We start from the raw sequence: 17,904 nt of genomic DNA, 5'->3' as shown, positions 1-17,904 counted from the left end.
TTCACAAATATATTTCTGCAGCCTTCCCAGGATGCATCGCGGCTGGTGCGTGGGTGCACGGGTGACGTCACCGCGCACCCGCGCACCGCTAGTGAGTACCGGCGGGGTCTGCTTGCTATGGGTGTTATGCCCCCAGCCTGTGCGCCCGGATCCTGCTACTGACAGGGGAAGGCAAAGGCGGCGGCGATTGCCCCTTATGCGGATCACTGTGCTGCTGCTGTGTGGCGCCGTCCATATGGGCTGCGCTCAGTGTCCCAATCACCCATCGCCTGAGGTACTCCCGCCCGGCCGCACAACAGGCTCCAAGCTCCTGCCCGCCGGACAGGCTCCCGGCTACTGCCTGCCCGACAGGCTGCCAGCTCCCGCCCGCCCAACAGGCTCCCGGCGATTGTCCTCTGGACAGGCTCCCGGCTACTGCCCGCCCGACAGGCTGCCAGCTCCCGCCCGCCTGCCCAACAGGATCCCGGCTCCCTCCCTGCTTGAAAGCAGGTGCGCTGTGTTCCATCTACAGCAGTAAACTTCACAGAGACCACCCCGCTCGGCTCAAGGTATTTGGTCAGCCTGGCAGAGCAGAGGGAGTCTGCTGGGGGCTGGGGGTCACAGGAGTTGGGTTACCAAGACGTGTCAGGACCTTGGGGTGCATTGGATGCTGCATCCCTCCCAGCAGCACAATGTTTAAAGGGCACTGCTGGGGGAAATTATTAGTAAGGGACATTACTGGGGACATTATATGTAATGGGCATTATGTGTGTAAAATAATAAGAGCATTATGGTGTGTGGTATAATGTAATGGGCATTCTGGTGTGCAATAATGTATAATGGGCACTACAGTGTGTGATGATATGTAACTGTGTACAGTGTAAGGGGCCTTGCGTTGTGTGTGTGGTGTAATGGGCATTCTGGTGTGCAATAATGTATAATGGGCACTACAGTGTGTGGTGATATGTAACTGTGTACAGTGTAAGGGGCCTTGCGTTGTGTGTGTGGTGTAATGGGCATTCTGGTGTGCAATAATGTATAATGGGCACTACAGTGTGTGATGATATGTAACTGTGTACAGTGTAAGGGGCCTTGCGTTGTGTGTGGGGTGTAATGGGCATTCTGGTGTGCAATAATGTATAATGGGCACTACAGTGTGTGATGATATGTAACCGTGTACAGTGTAAGGGGCCTTGCGTTGTGTGTGTGTGTGTGGTGTAATGGGTGTAATGGCCATTATATGAAGGGGGGGGGGGGGGGCGCCAGGAACTTTTTTGGCTGGGGGGAGCAAAATTTCTAGTTACGCCACTGGATGTGTGGAATAACCTCCCTTACTAGATCCTTCAAAACTGTGTAAGTACATGAAGACATGATGCTGTTTTGAAGATTTTTCATGGGAACGCCCATGAAACGCTGGGCATTCCCATGGGTGGGTCCCCCAGGCATCTGCCCCAAACACCCCCACCCACAATGTTGGGTGCGGGCACCCAGCGAATAATCTGTTCACCGTGGACGCACGCACCCGACGCATGCACATATGCAGAAATGTGCGTTTCAAAAAAATTGCGCTCACATGCGAATTCGTATGCGAGCGTAAGGACCTGAATAAGGTCCCAAATGGGCTTTGTGAATTAACCTGAATTAAGCCCAAAGGGTGATTACACCAAATATTGATTTCATTTATTTCTCTTTTGTTCATTCACTTTGCATTTTGTTAATTATCAAAATTAAACTATTAACACTTTTTTTAAAGCATTCTTACATTACAGCATTGCCCTAAGTGGCATTGGCTCAGCTCCACGGCATACGCAAGAACCATTCCCAAAACTCACCTGCATCAAATCCTGTAATTCCTGGTCTAATTGGTATTATCATCTCTCTACCAATACAAGTGCACCGACCTCGCTCATTTATTTTTACACCAATAGTCGCTCGGATTACACGCAGAATGCAGTCCGTCTATATAAGTTATGCCATTTACTGAATGTAAGTAAGTTCGAACGAGCAGGGCCCTCTCTCCTCATGTGCTTTTCTTAGAATATATCTCTGCCACTGTTATAATTGCATCAGTGTCCGCTGCTGCAACTGTCCTTTTTAATAATCATGTACTTGTCCTAATTGGAATTTGTACTGTAATCACTATTTTTCTTATTCTTTTATTTTGCTCATCTACAGTATGTATTGTCAGGGGCTGCGGAACCTTTGCGGCGTCATATAAATAATAATAAGTGTTTTGCATCTTGGCCAGAGCATAAATCATACACAGAACAAACATTTCAGTAGTTCACTTTTATTTTTATTTAAAAATATATACTTTATAATAAATCTTATTCCAAATCAGCTTCACATATGAGATATAAAACTGTCATGTGTAAGGGGGAACAGCTGCGCCTTTCCCACATAGTGTTTCAGGTCAGTCTATATCCCTGAGTGGTGAAACCAGCGAGCGCAGTGAGGGGTAATCCAGTGTCTGGGCTCCACATTCCACCGTATGTCATCCCAGCCGCAGCTCACACAATGTTCTGCATCAGACACTATCAGCTCTATTATAACAATATATTTCACAAGAGTTCTTAGTACAATCTTCTATATATATGCCCACTTCTTATATGTCTAATGATGGCAGAGAATGGTAAATACAGGACATCATAGCTGGCGCTGCTTTGTATGTTTTCTATTGTACCCAAAAAAAGATGTTACAGAAATATTTGGCATTTAAAGTTAGCAAGACAGCCATACAGATTAGCCCGAGCTATAAACCTGTACACCTAACTTCTAAGGCCTCCCGGCTCAAACATTGGTGGCGATTCAGCCCTGATCACTCGGCCCCCGGTCCCGATGGTGGAGCGTTGCGCATGAGCGAACATGCACATGTGCAAGCCTCAGGAGCGAACGCCTTTGGCGAGTTCCGAACTTGCCGGAATGTTTGCGCCAGAATTTGCGGACAGGGGGCGGGCAGGGGACGCACGCAGGGGACCGCCCAGCATTTTATGGGCGCGCGCTTGGAAACGCTGGACGTACCCCTGTGAACGCAGACATGTCCATGTCTTCTTGGGGTGGGCGGCTGAAGTCACATGACGTCAGCGCCCACCCCCAATTCTATGGTTAGCGAGCTTCTGAAAACGTACTTTTCAGAGCGAAGGATGGAGAAATAATTTTATGGTGAACGACCATCGAATGGTTTGTCCTCCAAGCATCCGCATGCGAGCGGACGTGTAAGACACACCCGGTTGCATGCTAGTGCGGGAATTCGCTTGGCACGGGGGGGGGGTGCATTCGGTGGGGCAGTGTTTACCTGCTTGCTGGGCTGCCAATATACATAGCCTAGCGAACAAGTCTAAATCCGGCCCATTGATTACAGATGGAAGAATATTCTGCTCTGTCTATGCAGACCTGTGTATTGTTAGAACCCACTAAAAGGGCCACAGTTACCAACCACTGCACATACAATGTCCACCATGGAAGTCACTGAGCCAGATTGTTTCAGGTTTGCTCCTACTTGTACAGTTAGAGGGGAGTTCTAGTGAAGATGAGATTTTGCTACGGGCAACCAATCAGAATCTCTTTCTTGTTTATTTAGCACCTTCTAGAAGATAATAGAATCTGGTTAGTTGCCCATAGCAACATCCCATCTTTAATAGAACTCCCATCTTAGTAAATAACCCCGAACACTCCGTTATCTTGAGGGGGTATTCCTGAGATATATAAAGGTTGATGTTGGGTGTTCGGTCATTTACCAATCTGATTTGCCAAATTACCATTTACTAAACTGATGGCAGAGTACCCAAAATCTAGAACATTGCACCAGGTATTAGTATTTCTACATAGAGAATAGCCTGCCCCTCCGCTGAGCGAATATATGCTCAGCCATGTGAATGGTGTGTGCGCTCACACATCCGATTGCCTGCAAACATACAGGGCCAAATCATTGATGGTTGCTGACCATCGAATGATTTTTACCCTGTTCACAAATAAAAGACAGTCTGACCTGTGTTTGATTTGCTTTGTGCGGCTCTGAGAACGGGGCGGGCACTGACATCATGTGACCAGCTGTCCGCGCCAGCAGGCATCGGTGGATTACAAACCCAAGCCGGTTTTTAATGGCTGATTTGCTGGGAGTTGTACATTGCCTATAAAAACAATATTATTAAACATTTATTAAAAACCCTTTTTTCAAAATAGGTGTGAAAATTGCCAAGAAAACATTTTTATTAATTACAATGACCGGTAATGTTAAGGGTTATTAGAAAATAGGGTGAACCCGGCACCATTTCCCCAACTTTTTTTGCATTAATAGCCCAGGCTGCAAGGCTGGTTATGCATATGTCAAAATCGGCATTGGCACTGCTGCTTACATTATTAATTATTTCCCTGTCATGTTACGTTTGTACATACAATGTGAAATGATGATGTAGCATTGCGTTACATTGTCTTTATTGCTGTGTGTGAGACATGTGTCAGACATTTCTCATGTTCCCCCGGCTGAATAAACACAGATTTTATGTCTGTGGTGTTTGTCTTGCAGCTCATTTTGCTACATATAAAAATGTGGCTTTAGAAATTGGTTATTGGGAGTGCATGGAACATTCTTTGGTTACAGTTTTACATGGGTGAAATCTGAGTGCCCCTATAGAAAGTGTAAAAGACCTGGCATTGGCACTGTACTTGTAAGCAGGGGGTACCTTACAGCTGGCGGAAATCTGCTTTAGGTGCAGAAACACTACACAGCAGCACACACGATATACATGACAACGACTACTCACAACAACACGTTTGTGCTTATCGGCCAGTGTGTGCGCACTAAACCCTTAGCGGTTTGCTCTCCCACAGGCCATTAGCGATGTCCTCTATCATCTGTATATACAGTTCCATATGAATATATCATCAGCAACAGCTGTACTCCTGGATGTGACCACTGACGTTATCTTTTGTGAAATAGCTCAGTGTGTATGCACTATGGGACTAATTCAGAACTTATCGCCTTGCAATCAGGAGACACTTTTTTCCCCGCTAAATTTGATAATCGGAAACTTTGTGAAATCGCATCAGATCTGAATAACCCCCTATATCATTTGTCCGGGAGTTCAAGGGAAATCGTTAGCAACATTGTATTATCTACAATATCATCTAGTGTGTACCCAGCTTTAGTGTGTAGCATTTTTGTGCTTGCCCATAATGTGTGTGCCATCACAACTGCCCACTTCAAACAATCCCAATTATGCTCCAGACTTTTTCTACCCTGCTGTTACATAGGCTTTCTGCCATCTGCCCTCTTTACTCTCATGCCCACTGCATAATGCCTGGCAACTGCCCATAAATAGATGGCTTTGTCTAGTTTGCTTCCTTGTTTCTCACTAAGGCCTATGGGGTTATTCAGTAAGATGGGATGTCTATTGAAGATGGGATGTTGCTATCGGCAACCAATCAGAATCTACTTCTTATTTATTTAGCACTTTCTAGGAGATAACAGAAAGGATCTGATTGGTTGCCCATAGCAACATCCCATCTTCAATAGAACTCCATTCTTAATAAATAAACCCCTATATTGTTACCAAGGGAGAATTTATTTATGTTTCCCTTGGATATGACATGGATTAACTTTATATAAGGGACCCATGTTTCATGTACTCCCCTCAAAGCCTGAGCAAAGGCTTTGGGTATCAGAGTTTTATTGTTTTATGGGTCAGATCAACATGGCAGCTGACAGGTACATATGTATACACATGTACACATGTAAATACTGCATGCAGTAAATGATGGTATGGTTCTGCAGCCTATGTTATGTCATTTAGACCCTACTTTATGGTAGGGAAACTGCTGTAAAATATTAAACAACAACTGTTCTGATTGAACATACAAACATTGTTTTACACCATTTAACATGCAAAAAAAGGCACTTAAATTGTGCACATTATCAAGTAAGTCACACTGGGAAAACTGCTTCGTTCCCGTCACTTTGGCTTTTTTATCACTCTTTCCACTGCAGTTTCTGGCACGAAAATAAAGAAAACTATATATACACTGTCCAATTGTTTTCCAAACACAGCAAAAGTTCCCAGTCTTGTCTGCACAGACCCCATTAGTCATGGAGATCCTCCATTCTGCTCCCTTCTGCCTGGCGGCGTTAACCTTTTCCCTTCTAGATGAAAGAACCTAAAAGGAAGACTCCATTAATGATCAGGGACTACACACAGGACAAGTCCAAAGAACGGGCCTGGTGACTCCCATTGGTTCTGGATGCAACAGTTACTTCTTGTATAGTGTATGGATTTTTAGCTCGTGGATCCGCTTTCATTTGTTGAGAGCTCCTGCGGTGATTTGGGCGGTTCAGGTGGAGAGAGCGACTCTAATCTTTGGCTACCTCTCTCTTCATTTACCTCCACCGTCTGAACACTCAGATCTTCTGCTGATTCCTCTTCCTCCGCTTCACCGTGGGCCAGGCCTTTCAGCTTCTCCTCTGCCTCAATCTCTTCAGAAGTTGGGATGGAATTTTTCTTTGGACGTCCCTTTGGCTTTGTGGGTGCCTCTTGCCCACCCTTAAGCACCTGGTTAAGAATTAAATAAATAATTAAGCCTATTTTATTCTAGTTATTTATTTTAAACACATACAGTACTCAGTGAATTCTGAGTCGGACACAGATGCAGCAGTGGCTTTTTTGCAAATGGCGTGTCTGATATACACAAAACTGAGACATCTTGAGAAAGTGCATTTCCATCTCTGTGTGTCCTGTGTGAGTAGTACAGTGGGGCAGATGTATTAAGCCCGGTGAAGTTATATTCAGCTCCTAACTGTCATTTTAAACCCAGCATGCAACTTAACAGTTAGGAGCTGATTGGCCGCTGTGTTATCAACTTCAACTTTATCACTTCACCAGGGTTAATACATCTGCCCCAGTGTCTTTGAATGTAGATTTTTACCAATGTTCCCCCTGACACGCCCATGTGGGCTTAGCCACCCTCCCTGTTACCTCCTAGAAATTCACAGAATGAGCATCCGATTATGTACTGCGTCTCTGACAATGTAGATGCATGCAGCATCTACACAGTATCTAACTCAGTAATAGGACCTTTGTATGTTCAATAGCTTGGAGTCCTCAGTAGCCCATGAGACGACCTAAACCCAATCTCAAAATTGTATATTGTCACTTTAAAGCCTCACATGCAACGCAGGATTCCTTTCAGTAGATTATTTTCTCTATATCATATCAGCATCAGCACCCGAGTAACATGGTTTTATTAAGGCAAGGACAAATCCACAACTTACTGTAAATTAAATCTATAAATATTGGCTTTATGGCTCATTACACATGCCGTGCACATTAAAATGGGCAAGATGGGTAAGTATTAGTAACAGGATGGGAGATGGCCGGAAAGTGGGTTGGGAGCAGTGTTCCCTCTAAGCTGTGTGCACGCACACACAACTCGGCGAGCGTGCACACAGACAATACAACAGAGAGCACAAAGCAGCAGTGGTGCCTTTTTGCAGTTGTGGACTCACACATTGTGTGCTGTGTTTTGAATGTTTAAATGTTTAATATCATCAAACATATAGAGCAACAATTAATAATTTCATCAGTTGCTGTTTGACCCAACTTACAATTTTTTTCCACTTCATCCTGCGATTCTGATACCACGTCTTGACTTGTAACTGTGTCAGACCCAAGGACTGAGCCAAGTCCAGCCTGAAAAACATGTATGACAGTTATGACTTATATGATCACTGGCTGAATGTTTCATAGAAAATTGCACAAACAAATTGATATACACTTCAGCGCTATCCCAGATACATCAACACTCTATCTGGTAGTAGAGATTAACACAAATTTCTCAGGGTCCTCTGTACTTCTATAAAGACTCCAGAAAAACCTTACTGACCTCAAATAAGGTCCCTATGTACCCATAAAGGTTTCTTTGTCTCTAGGGGTTCTGTAACTTTTAGTGGCTCTTCCCCTTTATCCCGACATCCACTAAGGCTCTATCCAAATGTTTACTGACCTTATAGCAAGGCCCTATGTTCATACAAAGGTATCTTTGTCTGGTTGATCCAACAAAATTCAGTTCAGACTTCACCACAGTTCTGATATTGACAACCAATGGGAACAGCACTCACCTCAAACTGAGGCCCTATGTTTCTTTCTCGCTGTCAATATAGGTTCTTCTCCCAACCAAATACTGGACGTTCAGCATCAGTAAATATTTAATCCAGAAGGTATACAATAAAAACATACAGTAAAACACGATTAAAAATACGCATTTCAGGCTTTTCACATCAGCCCTTTTTCAAGGAACTTAAAAAAGGGCTGATGTGAAAAGCCTGAAACGCGTTGGTGAGAGAAACAGCACACAGTAGATGGTGAGATCCTTTACCTATTCCAACTGGTAACACTCTTCCCCCTTATCCGGATATAGGGATAGAGTTCGTTTTGGGCTCACCTGTGACTGTGTATTTTTAATCGTGTTTTACATTATGTTTTTATTGTATACCTTCTGGATTACATTTTTTACTGATGCTGAACGTCCAGTGTTGTTGATTGGGAGAAGAACCTATATTGACAGCGAGAAAGAAACCTTTCAATGAACATAGCGCCTCAGTTTGAGGTGAGTGCTGTTCCCATTGGTTGTCAATATCAGAACTGTGGTGAAGTCTGAACTGAAGTTTGTTGGATCAACCAGACAAAGATACCTTTGTATGAACATAGGGCCTTGCTATAAGGTCAGTAAACATTTGGATAGAGCCTTAGTGGATGTCGGGATAAAGGGGAAGAGCCACTACAAGTTACAGAACCCCTAGAGACAAAGAACCCTTTATGGGTACATAGGGACCTTATTTGAGGTCAGTAAGGTTTTTCTGGAGTCTTTATAGAAGTACAGAGGACCCTGAGAAATTTGTGTTAATCTCTACTACCAGATTGTTGATGTATCTGGGATAGTGCTGAAGTGTATATCAATTGGTTTGTGCAATCTGTCTAGTGGTGGAGAGCTGGTGCTCCACAGATATACATACAGCTGCAATCCTTGGCGCCACTATTTTCCTGTATTTTTGTTTGTGATCGTTATAATTTCATTGAAAATGTATTGGCGGATTAGGGCTGAGGGGATCAGAGGTGATGACCGCCGCACTTTGATCAAGACAGCACAGAAGGGAAGATAGGTAAAACGATAATGGAAATGTTATAATACATATCTGTAAAGTCAGACAGTTTATGTGAGGGATTATAGAAATGAAGATGTTGCCTATAGCACTAGCACCAGGTAGATACTATAGGATCCAGTGTTTTAAGGACAAGCCATGTAGAAAGGATTAATAGAGTAGTGGTCTGCCTCTCCAGGATGCCACCTGGGTTAGCAACCTTGCCACACTTATTGCCTTGTTGTCCTGGCCTGGGCATCAGTAAATTCTGCTTTTGGGGAGATACATACGGATTACCGGTGGTCGTGCCGGCATCCCGAAGGAGGGAATCCCGACAGGCATCAGGTAAGTCATTATATGAAACATTATGTGTGCCTATTTCCTATTCCTACGTTAGATCTGAGCTCATATTCATGAGGTGGAAGTAGTTTATTGTTATACAAGTCTTGTAAAAGCAGTTTACAGGTCACTGTACTATAGCAGAGCTTCCAATCCCCAGCAATAAATGTCTCAGTTTAGAACTATTTCTTTCTATTTGTGCATATGCAAGTCATGAACATAAGTGGTAGAGACGGAGTCTTTGATCTTTCATAGCAAATACTTGTGCCAACTCAGATGCCAGAGCCATACTGGGGATTTGCCCATGCTGCCTGCTGACATCACTGTGCAGCTGGGAGAAAGGTTTAAGCCTCAAACAGCTGGGCAGACAGAGAATTTGGCCAGACCAAACGAGCTGCATTTCTTTAAACAGTCTGCTAAATGAAAGTTAATGGGATCTTTTATTGTCACAGGGTGCTTATATAGTGTTACGTGCTTACAGCCAGTGGAGAACAATTTTCTTACTTTCGAGTGATGACATGCATGATCCTGTATATCTAGGATCGCATTCATTCCCCCCCCCCCGGCAAGACAGAAAACCCTCATAGGGGCTGATTCTATGACCACTTTAGTGTTGTTTTCTGTTGTCGCGTCTGTGGCTAAATGCTAATGCTAGTGAAAGCCCTTCCCATGGTGTACAAGCTCAACGGCATCTGACATCTATGTGACTTAGGGGCCCAGTTACCATTCTATATTTGCTGCTAAATCCCCAAATATACCCGTTTTCGGGGGTTAGCCGCAAATATTAAGTATCCCCCAAATGTATCAGGAGGGACCGCTGCAGGAATCTTGATCCCTGCTGCGATCCCTCTTGCACCGCCACCAGCTGCCTCCCCCATAGCTTTCTATGGGAGATGCAAAGCTGCCCAATGTATTAACATCGGGCAGCAGTGCTTTGCATCCCTGGGCTACCGCCATACTTGCCTACCTGACCCTCTCCATGCGGGAGAAAATGCTCTGTTCCTGGACTTCCCTGGTAATGTATGATTGCCAGCACCTGTGGTGAGCTAGGTAATTGATAAGAAAGGTGTTTTGCCACAGGTGATGGCAATCATACATTACCAGGGAAGTACAGGAGCAGAGTATTTTCTCCCTGAAGAAGAGGATCAGGTAGGCAAGTATGACTACCGCCATTCTGACATGGCTATAGCCCATTGTAGTCTATGGGCTACTGATCGCACTGCTGCTGGGGCAGTGTGGTCAGCGGGGTCGGCGGGAGGTCAGCGCTAACCAAGCATTCGCAGACCCTCCGGTGCCCGACTCAGCACATCACAGGGACAGGCTCCTTCTGGGGACCTGGCACTGCGAGTGGCGGATGATACACACGTTAGGATCACATTTAACAATTCGATCCTGGGTGGTAATATTCCACCCAGCATTGATAAATAGGCCCCTTATTCTGCACCATTATCTGCTACTTGGGCATATAGAGGTAGATATATGAAGCAGTGATAGGGAGGAGTGATAAAGTGCCTTGTACTTTATCACGGGCCAACCAGCTCCTAACTGTTCCATTTTAAACTCAGCCTGTAAGTTAACAGTCAGTAGCTGATTGTCAGTACTTCTCCATTATCACTGCTTCATACATCTATCCCATAATGGAACAGTTGCTACATTATTCATGAGAGATTTTCTTATGGAACCATGAAGGAAAAATACATTGTTCAGTGTTACCTGACTTTGTGCTGCGGTTCTGGTTCAGAAAGCAAAGTATTACCTCCTCTCTGCACTACACTCAGCTGCTCCTCCTGCATCTGTAGGACATTGTCCTGAATGTGTACAAGTAGGATTCAGTTATCCTAGTTACAGTAACATCACTGTCCTTTCCCCTCTGTATGAATCCACCAGTCCACACAGTCCTACTACCATACTTGCTGACCTTCTGGCAAGTGGGGGTGTGGCGGGGGAACGTGATGCTTAATAGGAGCAGTGCTGGGCTCCACCCACTTTTGGAGAACTATGGTAAGGGGAAGTTGGCACCTGTGGCCAGGAGATTTGTTCGTTCTTCCAGGTGGCCCAAAACTGGGCTTACTTGTTCCTTGTTAAAGTTCTCTTCCTAAAGGTTAAAATGCAACATTTAAATGTATCAGCTTTTCTGCTTAAGTTAACTCACTGTGAAGCCTATTCAGGGCTGGATAATAGGAGAGCCAACAGGGGCGAATGTCTCGGGGCCCCCACACAATAGCCCCCCCCCCCCACACACACACACACACACACACACACACTCACTCTCTCTTACACAATCGGATGCTGCCACTGATATTTTGACAAACAGGTTAGTATACCCCCTTAAGGCCGCACCTCCTGGCTGCCTCACTCTCTGCCTTCAGGACCCCAACGCAACTTCTCAATCTTCTCTCATATTTCTGTCCTCTATCGTGCTCTCTCCACACACACAGACCATTCCCTTACACTGTTTGCCTCTTCCAGAAATCCCCATCAGGACTCAGTCAGTGAGTCAATTTTTCTATAAACATTGATCATTTTATTGATGGAATCCGCAACAATTTTGTTGACCAGGGGCCCCAACAGTCCTTAATCCCACCCTGTGCCTATTCTTTTCAGTTTACCGCAGTTATTAAGTAATGACCCATTCATTACTAGGGACCTGTTGGGGCTGCCCCATATTCAGCAGAGTCTGCTTGTGGGAACTGACACCATCTTTCTGTACTATTGGAAGGAGTTCTGCATATAAGAGGGATCTGAACTGATCCTTACCCCTCAACCATAATTTTTTGCATGCATGTGTGTATGTGCACTTATACTGCCCAGCAGTGTAACCTGCACTACTCATATTTCAGGGTATGGGTAAAAACCGGACCCGGACAATACCCTGGAACGCTGGTTCGGACATCAAACTCTGCATTCCTTAGCTTGTAATGTCCGGTCCGGGGGAGGTCTCCTGTCTGGGGAGGCCTCCTGTGACAGCTGTCACCAGGGAGAGGGAGAGGGAGAGAATAAAGCCTCCCTGTATGGTCTGGGAATGTAGCAAAAACCGGACCACACTGGGAGGCCGTAATCTCCCCTTCCCCAAGTCCCTGGTGAAAGCCATCACAGGCATTCCCCCGGACAAGACAACCCCCGGACTGGACACTACAAGCTCCGGATTGCAGAGTTTGATATTCGGTCTGGTGTTCTGGGGTCTTGTCCAGGTCCGGTTTTTACTTAGTCCCCATACTTCCGCATCCACCCACCCCCACAACTGGCGGCAAGTTGGACATTCAATAATCGAGGGTCCTTGTTAATAAGAGATGTATAATAAAGACAATCTCAGGTGTTACTTTGCACATATGAATAACCTGTAAACATACTCACCGGTCTGGAGTGGATAAATATTTCTGCTTCTGGAATTTCTTCTCCAGTCCCATGAGCTGGCTCTCTGTGAAGATCGTTCTGCTACGACGTGGTTTCTTTGCACGCGAGGTTGTTTGTTCCAGCTCTGATTCGCTGCTTTGGGGGGCTTCACTTGCAGGGGTCTCTGAGCGTGCACATGGAGGAGACAGGTGTGTGGGAGACAGCACCTGAATGTGCGAAGAAGAAGCTGATGGAAGCAGGTGGGCTACCACACTGGGCTGGTGGCTGATGACGGAAAGAAGCGGGAAGGATCTGAGTGGAGATGACCCTGTCGTTGTGAGAGAGAATCATAACCACAGATTACTTGCAGATAGAAATGACATCCATCTGGAGTTAACAAATCTATAACTTCAATAAGGTATTGAAATAATATGAACATTATTATACAGAGACTTCCAACTATCACCAATGGCAATAACCCAGGTTATTTGTGCGATGTGAAAGGGATCATTTCCCTAAAACCTTTATATATATATATATATATATATATATATATATATATATATATATATATATAAATATGTTGGATGTGTACCCCTCAGGGTGGTAATCCGCACGGCACTCCAGGGTTTGAAAAAACGTGTTTTTATTTGTGCAACAGTGACTTTTTGGATGTATCTATCCACCTCAACAATGGCGTCATCAGCACCAGTATTTTTTATAAAAACACAGATCGTAACACACTTCTGTTGGCCAGCAGCCACCACCCTCCGCCACTTAAACGTGGGTTGGCTTTCTCACAGATGCTTAGAGCAGCCCGTATCTGCAGTAACACATCTCAATTACCTGCAGAATTGGATATTATCATAAATAAATTCCACCAACGTGGCTACATGATGAAAGATCTAATAGCAGCAAAAACTAAAGTCTTGCGATTAAACAGAAAAGATTTATTAAACACCGACAGAACAACACCATCAAAAACATCGGAAGTGTTTCCGTGGACAACAACATTTGATGTTAACAGCAGCTTGATCCCTATTGCCAGCAAGGCTCTGTGGCCAATTCTGGCCACGGATAAAAGCTTGCCATGTTTTACCAATATACGGCCTATGACATGTTACAAACGAGGAAGAAATCTACGTGACATGCTCGTACACACAGATGTGACAGGCTTCGATGTAAATAGATCCAATACTCGCAGGACCAAAGCTAATGGGTGCTATAAGTGCATTAAATGCACTACTTGTCAGTATCTGGTCCAGTGCTCCGCTTTTAAACACCCTCATTCGGATAAGATGTACCCCATTCGGCATATCCTCACCTGCAGTACAAGATACATTGTGTATGTGCTGGTCTGCCCGTGTGGGCTGTATTATGTGGGGATGTCTACTAGAGAGTTTAAGGAGAGAATGGGCCTGCATAGGTCCGCTATAAAAGCGGCACTGGAAAATAAGCCAATGGACCAACCGGTGGCTCCCCATTTCAAACGCATGGGTCACCCCCTATCGTCCTTGAAATACTTTATTATCGATCATGTTCCACCTATGGCCAGGGGTGGAGATCGACAAAAAGTGCTTTTACGCCTAGAAGCCAGGTGGATACATAACCTGGACACTGTACATCCGCGGGGCCTCAATGAGAGGATTATGTGGAACACTTTGCTTTAATGTGCTTCGCTAACTTTTTTTTGTGTATATACCGCATTGGACTTGTTAGTCGACACGGAAGTCGACAGTGGACTTTGGTGTCATGTAGCTTTAAGAGCAATTTTCAACAGCCATATATCAGTGCCTAAAGCGTGCTGGCTATACTTACTATCTATTGTCTAGATTTACTTAACTTATAGCCATTTGCATAACCTTACATGTTAGTATTGCTTAATGTTTTTTAGTGTATGTAGTATGTCTATATTTTTCACAGCACTATATGTCTAATTATTTGACTCTTCTAAGCCCCCAACCAAGAGATCACTGCGGGCTGTAACCCAGGCAACGTCCTAACAACTGTGCTTTGTTTTGCTTGGCAACGAAGACGGTTACTAAGGTACTGAGCCGGGCTAGACGGACTTCCGGAAGTGCGTCATTTTGCGTCATCATGACGACTGACCGCTTCCTGTCCGCCGCTGACCGCACACGATCCCGGAACTGGGGGCCCTCCAATACACTATAAGGTATGGCACTTGTTCACTTATTCACTGTTTAAGCTGTATGCCTGACGAAGGGGTCTAACCCCGAAACTGTTGCACAAATAAAAACACGTTTTTTCAAACCCTGGAGTGCCGTGCGGATTACCACCCTGAGGGGTACACATCCAACATATTTCTATCTACTGCTGGCAAGGGCACCCAGGTAGTTGCTGACATTGCACTGAGTGCCGGGTCGTCAAAGACTATATATATATATATATATATATATATATATATATATATATATATATATATAAAAGTGGGTTAACCTCCGTCGTGCACTAGTACTGAAAAGACAGCGGCTTCTCAAATAAGGTTCTCCTGTTAGTGAGAGCCTGGGGTGTACAGAGATACAAAGGGGGTTACTATACATGTGCAAGAGAAGATGTAGGGCGTCACTTATGTCCTGACATGGTCAATGTCCCTCTACAATTTATATAGCAGGGGGAGTATGGAGACTATATGGATAATCCCTTATTTATCTAGGGCATCAGCTATCCCCTAAATATTAACAACACCCTGGTAAGAGGTATTTTATAATAAAAAAAAAAATTGAACAAAGAATAGGGGTTCAGCGACTAATAACCCATACTTAAACAAGTTTACATCATGTATATGTATTTATTTTTTTAAAAGTGTGCACATTAGCACAGAGTAAGAATTTAATGCTACAAACAGAGAAACAATTACATAGAAAAAAATCTAAAAAGGACGGTAAAATATTTTTTTATCTTAAAAGGAGTACTTCCTATTAAAACTAAGTGTAAAAAAGTAAAAGAGTAACTTATCTAATAGAGGAGTCGGCAGATGGTTCCAACGCGTTTCGTCTCTAGGACTTTATCAAGGGATGAGAGGGTGATGTGTCTGGGCCGGTATTTATACCCTAACTGATTACTATACTGGGTAGTGATGTCACATCCTGTAGGATGTGCTTGTTAAGAAATTTAGGAAGAAATTTGACATAGCAACAAGCAAAAAGCTACTATATATATATATATATATATATATATATATATATATATATATATATATATATATATATATATAGCATAAAATTAATCTATTGGGAGTGGGATATATATAATAAAATCAGCATGTAAACAGTTTTTTATAAAAGGAAAAAATGACATTTAAAAAACGAGCGATAATTAGCCCCACTAATATATACAGTATTAGAAATATAATATATACAGTATTAGAAAGCCAGCAACATCCAATTGTCAGGAAGTGTCAAAACATTTATTAATGGCATAATAAAGTGCATAAAACAGACACAAAAAGTCATGAAAAAAAAAAAGTAAGAGAAAGTAATAGTATTCCACCCATCAGGTCCCACATACAGTCCCGCGGGACCTGATGGGTGGAATACTCTTACTTACCATGATGCTAAGTACACCCTCTCTCCTGCTTTTTTTATGACTTTTTGTTCTGTTTTATGCACTTTATTACGCCATTAATATATTTTTTGACACTTCCTGACAATTGGATGTTGCTGGCTTTCTAATACTGCATATATTATAACATATATGAGCCTGGCACTCCCCAACTGATATATATATATATTCATGAACAGAACAAGTTTCACATGTATGCTTAAAGTTGGCTAAATCCGGTAATAACTGTGCGACTGCATTATGTAATATTGCTCATTTTACAACAGATAGAACTTTAAATTCAATGACATGTTTAAATTAAAGATATGCGGTTTGGTGATCCATACATCCAAATCGCATTAGAAACCATATCAAAACTCAGAACAGATCTCCCGTGGACTGGTTCGGATCTTCCTGTGGTTCAGAATTCAGATTTAAAATCCAAATATTCAGTGTTGGATTGCAAAAATTACATTAATTTAGCAGGTTTTTTTTTTTTTTTTTTTTTTATCAGTAATTATGGATTTTGTACACTGTGATTTTAAAACCAACTAAAAACACTTGATGGTGGTTTTGCAATCACAACATGGGATCAGCGCACACCTCTAATTTATATTAATGCTTCTTTAAACTATTTGCTTTCAATTTAGAAGAAGAAAATAATAATTTGATCGTACACTGATCACATAAGGTTGCCAACACCTGGTCTACAGGCTACTTGTAGTTGCCCAGTTCCAGTGACAAGAGAAGAGCCCACTCATGCATAAAGAGCCCCTATATTATGCCAGTCTAGAGTGGTCAGTCTTAAAAGACTCTTGGTAAAAGTCTCAAAGGCAAAATCTACTTCTCATATGACCCTTAGCCTAACTATTAGGCTAGCCTATTACAACCCCACATACCTCCTATGCATGATGTCTACAAAAACCTTTCTGTGCAATCTTCAAGCTGATTGATAAAGCTAAAAGTGTAGGCGTATAAAAGTGTTGGGGATTGTCATGGGCAACCAAGGTAATGCTTTGGTGTTGGATGTGCTTAGGTGCTTTGATTGTGTAAATGTGAGACTGGTTGTCATGGACACCCAGAATGATGCTTCGATGGCGGCTGTTCTTAGGTACTTTGGTTGTATATAGGTGGTTGTCATGGACACCTGGGATGATGCTGCTGTATGTACTATGCTTGGATATCTTGATGGTATGAAAATGTTGGTGATTGTCATGGTGACCTGGGATAATCCTGCGGTGTAGACATAGATAATTATGTGATATAAATTTGATGTTGGTTTTCATGATAACAAGCAATAGTCTTGAATATAACGTAGGCAGTTACATGTATTTATATGTACGGTGTACAGGACATTGTGCTTGTACCCATCAGCCACTGTCTCTCCCTGTTACCCACTGCCTCCCCCAGTCTCCCTCTGCCTCTTCCTGCTTCTGCTGTCATCCTCAGCCTCTTGTTGCCTTCCATTATAACCCTCTGTCTCTCTATGTAATTCTGTGTCTCCCCCGCTCTACTCTGTCACCCACTGCTGTGCGAAATATTGGGAACATGGGTTGGGGTAG

The 17,904-nt window shown here is 43.4% G+C and overlaps 1 protein-coding gene across 1 annotated transcript in view; it reads right to left on the bottom strand.

Annotated features, from left to right (window-relative positions):
* Positions 1-6,251: 6,251 nt before the first annotated feature.
* BARX2 (BARX homeobox 2) overlaps positions 6,252-17,904 on the bottom strand; it is a 47,654-nt gene continuing 36,001 nt past the window's right edge. The window contains exons 2-4 of the mRNA XM_083161526.1: positions 12,803-13,109; positions 7,577-7,661; positions 6,252-6,524 (exon numbers count right to left, since the gene is read on the bottom strand). Of these exons, the coding sequence (XP_083017652.1) occupies positions 6,252-6,524; positions 7,577-7,661; positions 12,803-13,109 (665 nt within the window). The remainder of the gene's footprint in view (positions 6,525-7,576; positions 7,662-12,802; positions 13,110-17,904) is intronic.

Source organism: Crinia signifera, chromosome 19, assembly GCF_055691185.1.
Source record: "Crinia signifera chromosome 19, ASM5569118v1, whole genome shotgun sequence".
NCBI lineage: Eukaryota > Metazoa > Chordata > Amphibia > Anura > Myobatrachidae > Crinia > Crinia signifera.
Note: the sequence above shows the minus strand (reverse complement) of the source record. Positions and strands in the feature narration are given on the sequence as shown.